At 53.7% G+C, this 10,698-nt stretch overlaps 1 protein-coding gene and 1 long non-coding RNA gene across 2 annotated transcripts in view; one reads left to right on the plus strand and one right to left on the minus strand.

Annotated features, from left to right (window-relative positions):
- Positions 1–794: 794 nt before the first annotated feature.
- Positions 795–6,626, minus strand: LOC309611147. Its single transcript, XR_014234353.1, has 3 exons — positions 3,542–6,626; positions 2,305–2,629; positions 795–835 (listed from the first exon to the last, which is right to left on the minus strand). It is a non-coding gene; the product is annotated as an uncharacterized lncRNA (long non-coding RNA).
- Positions 3,128–10,698, plus strand: part of RAB31 (RAB31, member RAS oncogene family) — a 107,770-nt gene continuing 100,199 nt past the window's right edge. Inside the window, exon 1 of the mRNA XM_082355075.1 lies at positions 3,128–3,356. Within this exon, the coding sequence (XP_082211201.1) occupies positions 3,318–3,356 (39 nt within the window). The 5' untranslated portion in view covers positions 3,128–3,317. The remainder of the gene's footprint in view (positions 3,357–10,698) is intronic.

The following is a 10,698-nucleotide window of genomic DNA, read 5'->3' on the forward strand; positions in this document are numbered from 1 at the left end:
TTCACACCCTGGTGATAGAGATGATCCTTGCTTCATCTATGGGCACCTCTCATACAGATAATTCCATTTGTGTATCAGTTTAGACCCTGACCTGTTGTAAAAGGGGTTTAATGGCTAATTATGTTTGTCAGCAGGAAAGTCCATTAACAATTCCTGGGAAATAAAAATAGAACCTGGGTGATAAAGTCTAACCTTGTTTCCTCTGCGCTCAGTCTAGTCGGCTGGCTCCCAGGGCACCGCGTGCAGGGGCCTTGTGTCCCGCTCTTCAGACCACGGTTCCTGGTGCAAAACGGCAGCGCCGACAGCTCAGCTCAGGGCGCTACACAGAAGGTCCGCCCCGGCGCACTCAGTTCAAGATGGCGGGCGAGCCGTGTGCAGAGACGCTGCGCCTGGCGCCGAGATCATGCGGCGTGAGCAGCAGCTGCGCCTGCGCTGCTGGCGAGAACCCCGCCCCCTCCCCACTAAAGCAGCCCCAATCGGGCCTGTTGGGAGAGCGTGTGCTCTGGAGCATAAGGTCCCACCTCCCCATTCTTTGATCAAAGAATGAAACTTTCCTTTGCTTCTGAACTGAACTCAGCCTCATTCTATTGGAACGACGCTGGGCAGGACGCTTGTTGGGGATGGGAGGGCAGGTGAGTTGCTGAGTCAATGCTAGGAGAGCTGTGAGCAGAGCATTGGCAACCTCAGAAGGAGACCTCACTGGTGAGGTGGAATCTGAGCAGGTTTCTGGAGGCTGATGGATTCCACCAGAGGGGCAGAGAAGAGGCTGGTTTGGGTCACGTTTTTGCAAGATGTGCTGAACACTTCGATTGCATCTTGTGGGTGCCGTTGAGGACTTCAAGGCAGCAGAAAAGCAGAAATCCGAGTTAGTACAATGACCTTTTGCTTTACAAAAGTCTCATAAGAAAACCTTGCATGTTCCATTTTTTTGAAATTTGATAAATCCTCAGTTATGTACCATTGGATTTTTATCCCTGCTTAAGTTATATCAGAACCTCTTCATATTTGCAGAGAATTCCAGAGGAGTCAGGCCAGGCCCGTCATACAGTAATCCTAGAGTATAATGACAGCATTCCTAGGAAACATTATACCTCTAACAAGCTGAGACCCACCCAGGACCTGACACTCCCCAAACACATCTTGGAGCAGCCACCGTCCCTCCTTCCCAGGAGAGCATAGTGCACAACCTTGGGGTGATCACGGGGACCAGGGTTTTCATGAGGCCAGTTTTTAAGTCCCCAAGGGTGACCTGGCTGATGAGGGGGTGGTGCGGTTGACAGACCAGGGTTGGCACTTTGTGAAGCGCTCGGCCTGGTCAGAATGAGACGCAAGTGAGGAGATTTTAAGGGGGTAGGTGTGGGCAGAATAAACAGAGGGGTGATTCTCAGGGGAGAAGGCCTGGATCAGCGACTGGGGAGAACCCAGAAACCACACAAGCATGGCAGACACCTAGGCTAGTGGAGAAGCGAGAGGAATGGGAAGAATCATGAGAAGAGCAGGGGAACCAACGAGAAATTCTGCCAGCCCACTTGAATGGGGATGGTTCTGCCTCAGTGACCCTATTGCAGTTTTAATGGAAAAGCCTCCCACCCTGGTTTGGCCGACTTTGGGGAAGTGAGAAGAAAGGCCAAAGGGAAGCACTTTGACGTGGAGATTTAAGTTGTTCTTTCTGCCGGGCACTCGAGGTGGCCTTGCCAGAGCTGCTTCACCACAACAGCTCTGCAGCTGTGTGGCAGCTGTTCTCTGCTCAGCGAATCTGAGGACAGTGAGGCCCTGTGACCAGGGTTGGGTGACTCTGGGCAGGCCTCTCTTCATTCTGTCCTTGCTTTCGATACTAAGCCAAGGACAGGTACCGATACAATGATCTTCACGCCGAACAGGACCTGTGTTTCATCCATGGCTACTTTCTGAACAGTTTAGTCCAGGTTTGTGCAAGTGAAAAATCCTCCACAGCCTGCCCAAGCCAGTGGAAGCCTCCACTGCCCTGGGGAATTCATGGCCAACTGTCAGGGGTTGTTTTTTTGGGGGGGAGGGCTATTTTGACTCCAGTCTCTCTCTCTCTCTCTCTCTGGAGGTCTTGATTCGGAAGTCCCTATTGTATGCGCTCCTTGGGTGCTGGGTAGCTTCAACATGGCCTCAGTAGGAACAAAGCCAGATAATCAAGGTGGGTGGTCCACTGGGGGCCACAAATGTCATTGATCAAAATTGGCAACTCAGGACAGAGGCCTGAGAGTTTGGGTTAGGGGATGAAGTTTAAAGAAAAAAGTTCTTTCTGATCTGAAATGACGTGAATAACTGAGGTACCTGTGTCGGAAAGGCGGACATTTCTATGGCAGCAACACACGAGGTGGCCTGAGTGGGTGAGGTACGTGAGCCACTGTGGAGAGGGAAGGGCAGTTCCTCAAGCCCGCCTCGACTGTCTCAAGCCAGAGCCTCTTGGTTTCCCGGTCACGGAAGGGTGCGGAAGGGCGGCCGAGCTCCCCGTTCGTAGCGTCGTTCTGAGGGCTGGGTGTCTGCCCCGGCACGGGGTAGCGTTTCTGTGCTGAGCGTGGCAGCTTCCTCTCTAGAAAGCGCTTCCCTTTTCGGACACGGACACCCTTGTTTTGGAGGGAGGAATAGACCGTAGCTTCTAGAACCAATTTCGATTACATACAGACAAATGAGCTCAGGGCTGAGAGGGACAAGCTACGTGGGGGTAAACTGAAGCCCCCTCCCCATGATATTAGGAACTGCGGGAGAGGGTGGGCTGCACCCTCAGACCCTCCTGCCCGTCCGCCCAGCCTCTGTCAAATGCCATTTATGACTTGGAAGTGCTCCCCGAAGATGGCCTGGGCTGGCATCACCCACTTTCCGGAGGGGGATGCAGTCTCCAGCCGTGGGCCCGGTTCCCCCCCTACCCCACCAAGCCCCGGGCCGGACCGGTCCTCTCTCCACCCCGGGGGCCTTGCAGCCGGCAGCCCGTGGGTCGGGTGCGAGCGAGGGGGAGGGGGTCTCTGCAGAGCCGGGTCCAACCGCCGGCCGGCGGGTGGGAAGAGGCCCTGTGCCAGGACGCCGCAGGCCCGGGGGCGGGGGGCTGACGCCGTCGGGGGCGTTCCCGGAAGCCTGGCCGCCGAGGTTACCCCGCAGCCCCGGGAGGAGCCGGCGGCGGCCACGTGACCCTGCGCGGCGCGGCCGGCGGCCCAGAAATAGCAGCGGCTGAGGATCCGCCCGCGGGCTGAGCGAGGGGAAGGCGGGGACCGGAGGACGCCAGCTGGCGGGGCGCGGCGCAGCGCGGCTCCGGAGGATGCTGAGCCCCTGTCCGGCCCGGCCCCGAGCTCATGATGGCCATCCGAGAGCTCAAAGTCTGTCTCCTCGGGGTGAGTCCTGCGCCGCCATTCGCCGGGGACCCGGGTCCGCGCGCCTCCCTCGTCCCCGCGCCCCCCTTGTCTCCAACTTCCCCTGCCCACCCCCCCGTCCGTGCTCCCCCCGTGTCCCCTGCACCCCCCTCTCCCGCGCCCCCGGGCCCGCTCCCCGCCAGGCCCTGCTGGGTCCGGGCCCGAACCTGGTCGGGAGCTTTCTCGACTCGTCCCTCCGCCGCCGGCCCGCGTCCCCGGAGCCGCTCTGGCCGGGCCGGGCGCCCGGGACCCCTCCGCGGGGACAGGAGCCGCGGCCCCCAACTCTGAGGGCTTTCTCCTTCGCCTTTAATAATTTTCTTCCGGCGGAAACTTTAAGTAACTCAGCCAAGGCGCCGACTCCTTTTGCTTCCCGGGGCCAACTGGTTTATTTACTTGTTTAAAAAGAAAGCCCAGCTCAGGGTGAGAAAATGCGCGAGGGGATGACCCGGCGGGAAAGTGAAGAGAGAACGGATGGTAGAAAACCGCGCTTAGAAAACTTTTCGTGCCGCGGATAAAGGCAGGATGAGAGAGTCCTCCCCTGTCCCCACTTCCCCTCCCGAAGTGGGTCCTTCTGAGCCCGAAGAAACTTGGAAGAAACCAGAAACAAAGACAGACACAAACACCCAAGTGGTGCGGACCTGTCAGATGGCACCGGGCAGCCCCCTGGGGACCGCCCAGGGAATTCAGGTGGTGTTAAGGGTCGCCTCTTCTTGGGTGCCCATATCAAATTCCAGAATTACTTCTTTGGGAAGAGCTGGTTTGAAGCCCTGTTTTCAGCAGCTTTTGGTAGGGATGCCTAGTGTTCTGCCGATCTGGTCTCCCAAGAAAACCATTTCTGAAAAAAGCAGCAAAGGTTGAACTAACTGGTCTGTCAAGATGGATGTGCAGAAGTAGATAAAGAAGAAATGGTTCTAGGTTAGGACTGGGTTGTCCCAGACCAAGGGGCTGTCTGGACTCCCTCTAGGCTCTTCTGGAACCTGGGGCAGAACGATGCTCTTGGCTGTCTCCCCTCACTGTCCTTTGTTGGAACCCCCAGTTACACTAGGTCTTCGGGTTGGCCTCGAATTCCAGGGGATCAGGCAAAGGCCCCCCCTTCCCTGTGACCCACCCCCTGCTTGCTCTGCCATGGCCTGGATTTGGATGGGATGCTGTTCTGGCCTTCCTCTGTTGACCTTTATCGGTGTTGCAGGGGTAGGTTGCACCGTCTGCCAGGCTCTCTAACATAAGCCAGACATAAATTCCAGGAATCGCATGTTTTCCTTGTGAGGAATCATTTCAGCCTCAAGGAAGCCCTTCAAAGACTCAGAAGGAAGGTCGGATCCCGAGGAATCAAGAGGCAGCTTTGACGTGTGTTGTGTGTGTCAGGATTGGCTTTGGGAATAAATGAAGTCGGAAGTGACTTGCCTGTCCCACCGCATGAATTATTTGCAATTTTGCTACTTAGGGGTGAGTCTGTTTCCTTCTACAAGGAACTGATCAGGTAGAAAGAGCCCTGTGCCCAGAGGCAGCAAGCCTGGGTTCTCATTCTCTGCCATTCATTGGCTGTGCTGTTTTGGACGAGTACCTTAGTTGCATGGTCTGTGAAATGGACATAATAGCATCTTCCCTTTTAAGGCAGAGGACTATAGCAGATGATCGCCTAAGATACATGGCACCATTTCCTGCTACCCTGTGATTCCAAGCCTGGGAGATGAGAAAGCTGGAGGAACTCCCTATACTTCTTTTTGTTTTATCTCTAAGAATGGAACGCACTCGTTCAGTGATTTCCTGGAGACAGTGACTCTCCTTGTTTGCTGGTCCTCTGCAGTGGTTCAGTTGGTAGGAGGTTGGGCTTGGAAGGGAAGAATGGTCCCAAAGCAGAGCAAGAAGATGTTTCTGAGCAGATGGAGACCTTGAAGCTTCAATCCTATCACACTGTATCCGTGGCCTTCTGTTTTTGAGAATGGTTCTAGGTTTTAGTCTTGCTTAGGTCAGAAGACATATTATATGAAATCTTTGAAAGGGCCAGTGATCTTATTATCACACTGAGTAATGTGTCTTAAGTTCCCCCCGTTTGGCTGGTCCCATCCTGGGCAAGATGTGTGTGACAGGGTATGTTCTCAGATGCTCCTCCAAACAGGGCGATGCTCTGGGTGAGACAGCACTGGGGTGAGGCTACAGCCATTCTAACTGCTGGGTCTGCTCTCTTGATTTGGGAGAGAAGCCTGTGGATCCGCGGCTGGAAGAGGGAATCAGTGCCAAACCCAGCGTCCTCTCAAAATTTTAAGAGGCGTCCCAGCTCCTTTGTTCTTTGTGTGGGAGGCCTGTCTTTTCTGGATGAAGTCTTGCATGCAGCCAGCCCTCAGCTTCCTGTTTTTAGCCATTGCCACACCTCCCTGAAATCTCAGTCTGACCCAGGCCCTAGCAGCCGTGCCCACTGTGGGCGTCACTTTCTGTTGGGCCCCGTTGAAAAGGTGATGGGAATGAGGACCACGTAGCTGCAGCCTTGCTCGCTCACTGGAGAGACTGAGGGGCTGGTCCTTTTGTGCCTGGTGATTGTCCCTGTTCCTCAGTGATTACTTGGGGATGTGCTTCCCATTTAAGGCACACGGTTGTGCTTGGCACGGGCGGAGCAGGCTTTCCTCCCTCTCAGCTGAAGCCTCCTGCTCCTCGAGGGGGTGGAGGTTCCCCACCGGAGGGTCATATGCAGAAGGTGGCAGTGGAGTGGGCCAGGTGGCATGTACCTGTGCCTTTCAGAACCCTGATGTTAGGCGTGTCTGATCTTATTTCTTTTGGTGAGTGCTCCCAGGTGGAACCACAGCCATCTGTGGAACATTCCCTGAATGCTTTGTGCTAGCGCAGGGTTTATTTAGCCTACCTGGTAGAGATTCTTGACTCTTGCTGTTTTCGTGGGTGGACTTTGTCGTGTTTCTCCCAAGCCTTCGTGAGTGCCCTTTCCTGGGATAAGCCGGGCTGTCGTGGAAGTGAGCCGGGCAGGAGGGTGTTGACGGGGGTCTGCGTTGGACTCTTAGGACCCATGAGTCTCATTCTTGCCAATAAAGTGCCAATCATCCTGCTTTGTGAGTCTCAGCTAATATTATGAAACATGTAGCTTAAAAACAACTTCATTAAAAACAGCAAAGTATGTTAAAAAAAAAAAAAAAACTAACAAAAACAATATTGAGGCAGCAGCTGTTCCAACCCCAAAGGTGGAAATCTTCCCAGTATGCATTTTTAAAAGACATCACCACGTGGCAGAAAGTGAGAGGAGGGAGAGGAGGGGAAGGAGGTGGAGGGGGGCGGGGAGAGGAGGAGGGGGAGGGGGAGGGAGGGAAGGAGGAAAGGATATTTCTTTTCTTTTATTATTTCCTCTGGGTGTGTACATTTAAAAACTGCTTCCGAATGGAATCCCTGAGAGATTTATATTTGGACTTTGGTTGTCTTGACGACAGTTTAGAGGTCTCTGCCACTTCCTCCACAGCTGAGTGCCATGGGTAAGAGTCCACCATCAGGGCCTTGGTGAGGCCTCTCCTCAGGCCTCTATTCGAATCTGCTTAGCGCTTCACCACAGAGCAGTCCAGTCCTTGGGATTTGCTGTGACACGTGGGCAGTGGGGACTTCTAGCCTGTCCAGACCTTCACGACAAAGGGCTGTGGGACCCCCGAGGACCCACGAGGCTGCTCACAGCCAGCAGATCAGCCCGAGCTGTGGACACCGGCACGGCCTGCTCTGAGTGAGGCTGAGCGCTCCTTACCGAAAGTATTCCGTAAGGTTATGTGAATCGTGGGGTCCTTGTGGAAGGAACAATGCATAGGATGGGGAGGCGCAGCCCAGGCAGCCATCAGCATTGCTGTCCAAGCCTGAGATCCTGTTAACATACTCATTTTTGGGGGGCTGCCCTGGTGGCGCAGTGGTTAAGAATCCGCCTGCCAATGCAGGGGACACGGGTTCAAGCCCTGGCCCGGGAAGATCCCACATGCCACGGAGCAACTAAGCCCGTGTGCCACAACTACTGAGCCTGCGCTCTAGAGCCTGTGAGCCACAACTACTGAGCCCACATGCCACAACTACTGAAGCCTGCGCACCTAGAGCCTGTGCTCCGCAACAAGAGAAGCCACCGCAATGAGAAGCCCACGCACCGCAACGAAGAGTAGCCCCCGCTCGCCGCAACTAGAGAAAGCCCGCGGGCAGCAACGAAGACCCAATGCAGCCAAAAATAAATAAATAAAATTTAAAAAACCACACATACCCTTTTTCTTTTTCTTTCCCAGAAATTAGCATTTCTTTTTGTGGGGGAAGGGGGGAGGGGAGTGGGGGGATGCAGAGAGGCTAGGAACTTGCAGTAATTCGTTTCTTGCCTGATTCCTCTATTAGGTTGAACCCCTGTGGAAAGTGTGGTTTAGCGTTGGTGACTCTGGGATGAGAATAAATATCCACGATAGAGTGGGACGTGTTCCAGCAGGGCCCAGCGGGTAGTGACACAGAGCACCCGAGCCGGGCTGCTGGGGTCCACCAGGCCCTCGTTCCTCTTCTGCTCAGGGTCAGTGTGGCCGCATCTCACCCTGAGCCCAGCGTGTGCATCAGAGTCATCTGTGGAGCGTTTTCAAACTTCTCTGGTCCCTCCCCAGCCCTTGTCTGTAGCTCTCAGGCGTGCTGCCCCACCTCTACCGCCACCCAGTGTCCCTGTTTCAGTGAGTGTGTTGTATCCCCCAGATCTGCTCCAAGGCTCTGGCCGTTGGAAAACAGAAAACTTTACATTTTAAGGTGCCAGGACGTGAAAAGATTTTGAGGTCACGCATTAGAACAGGTCTTCAAATTCAGTTGTGTCCAACAGGTTAGACTAATTTCGGTGCTTCCGTGTCTGTACATATTACACCTTCATTTGTCTTAGTTTTTATAATTTGTCATATGTGTTGGAAATTGGAATAGACTTTCCTTCACTCAGTCGTTCACTGATTATCGAGCACTTCTTTCATGCCGGGACCTTGGGCGGCTGCAGGTGGACAGGACAGCAACGATCCCTGTCTTCAAGGCGCTCTGCCTTTCCCACGACGTGGACACAATGACACGTGAACTAAATGACATCACCAGTATCCCTGCGACAGCACTCACCACGGAGCCACGTGCAATAGAAGTAACAGAGTAGGATGACGATAAATATTGACCGTCGTCCATCTTATCAGGTGTGAGGACAGGTGAGGGACAAAAAGGTTTTGCTCAAGGTCTGTCTTGAGTACCTGCGGTGGATAAGGTGCTGTGTCAGCTCTACTGGAGGTGGAAAGTCGGGAGGCTGGGTTCTGGTCCCGCTTGTGGTGGAGAGGCTCCTGATTGGGCAGGTAAGACAGGAGCCAGCATCCGTGGCCATGGTGATAAGAAGGATGCTGGAGGTGTCACATGGTGCCATGGGAGACATGCAGGTTATGTTAAGTGCGGTGGGGGGCTGGGAACTGAGCCATCTGGAAGGTCTCCTGGCGTGGGAAGGATTTGCACAGGGCTTCAAAGGACACGTAGGGCTTGGACAGGGAAGGAAAGGTGGGCATGGACCCCAGAGCAGGGGTCCAGAGCAGGCTCTGGATCTTGCGCTATTTTCTGGAAGGCTGAGGTGGTTGGAGGGTAGGGGGAGGTGAGGAGCACCGCCTCCCACTCTCAGGCTGACGGCTCTCCTGTTGACGCCACAGCCTCCAGCAGGGGGTCTTTTAACTCCCCTTTCCCGTTTTATTTTGAAAAACATCAAACTTACAAAACAGTTGAAAGACCAGTAGAACGAATGTCTATAGCCTTCTCACCTGGAGTCAGAAGGGATGACTTTTTGCCACTCTTGCTTTCCTCTCTCTAGTACACAGATAATATTGGATTTTCCCCCTGAACCATCTGAAAGTGAGTTGCAGACATTATGACACTTCACCCCTACAGGCTTCAGTGTGTATCTTTTAGGGACAAGGACATTCTCCCTCCACACAACTGTAACATCATCTCACCTCTGACATTGAACACAGCAATAGTGTCAGTCATATAGTTCACATCCAGGATGCAGTCAGGGATCACGTGTTACATTTGCTTCTCACATCTGCTTCTTAACATCTCTCATCTAAAACCGTTCCTCTCTTTTTTTTTTTCCACCACGACATTTGTGTTTTTGAAGAATCCGGGCCAGTTGTCCTGTAGGAAGTCCTAGTATCTCGATTTGTCTGTTTGCTTCCTCGTTGCTTCTTCTGGGTTAAGTGGTGGGAAGACAACCTAGGTGATGTTGAATGGTTGTATTTTTTTTCTGTGCTCATGTATAATATGGAAATAACTCTTTCTCATTTACCTCTATGGCACTCATTCAAAAAATACTCCTGGCTTCTATGAGCAACGGGCAGTGGTGTGTCTGAACAAAACTAAGGGCCTTGATCATGTGGGTCAGACGCTTTAGCAGGGACTGAAGGTGCAGAATCGAAATCCACTCGGGGTGAGTGAGATGCTGAGCTCACCCACCTCCTACCCATCTGCCCGCCCACCTCCCACCCCCGGGGCTCCCGCGACCCTTCCCGGACTCTGGGTCCTGACTTTCCACAGAGCACTGACCGCCTCCTGACAGACCACATGATTTATTTTCCCCACCTAATTGCTAAAGCTGCTGAGAGTTGCAGGTGTCCTGAGGAGTTTGTCAGCAGAAATAAAGAAAAGAAAAGCGGGATTTAACATTGGCGTCCCGGAGCGAGCTTCTCCCTGCGGAACCTTCTGTTTCGAGGTGTCTTTTTCTGATCTATTTCCTTGCTCCTGATGCCCCAGCCCTGCTCTGAATTCTCTGGAGGTGACGACTGTGCCTTCCACTCGCTCAGGATTTAGCCTGGGCTACTTTCAATTTCCCTAGGGGTGCCCAGATGACCCGGGTTATCAGAAAACTGGGCCCTGGAGAGAAGCGGAACCTAGGGGAGGTCACTTCCCTCCTATTTTCTCTTCTTTGAGCAAGACGCCGGGAAGTTGGATGCCTTTGTATCAACAGTATGCGTTTTTCTAGAAGAAACAGATACCTGAATTCTTCAGAATTACTTCCTTTCTGCCCTCGTGGAATCACTGTTCTAACTAGGACCTGCAAATAAAATGCATCGGCCTAAGAAGTGCCTCTACCCCAGCCTGCCCTGGAAGGGGAGGAGAGAAAAGGGATGGAGGGAAGGAGAGGTTATGCGGGGGTGGGGTGGGGAGGAGAAGGCAAGGGAAGGGGAAAGAAGTCTGTGTGTGAGAGAGAGAGGGAGAATGACAGGCGCGCGCGCGCGCGCGCACACACACACACACACACACACACACACACACACACACACACACACACACACACACACACACACACACACACACACGGGGT

This window comes from Balaenoptera borealis (assembly GCF_965194805.1).
Source record: "Balaenoptera borealis genome assembly, chromosome: 14".
Taxonomy (NCBI): domain Eukaryota; kingdom Metazoa; phylum Chordata; class Mammalia; order Artiodactyla; family Balaenopteridae; genus Balaenoptera; species Balaenoptera borealis.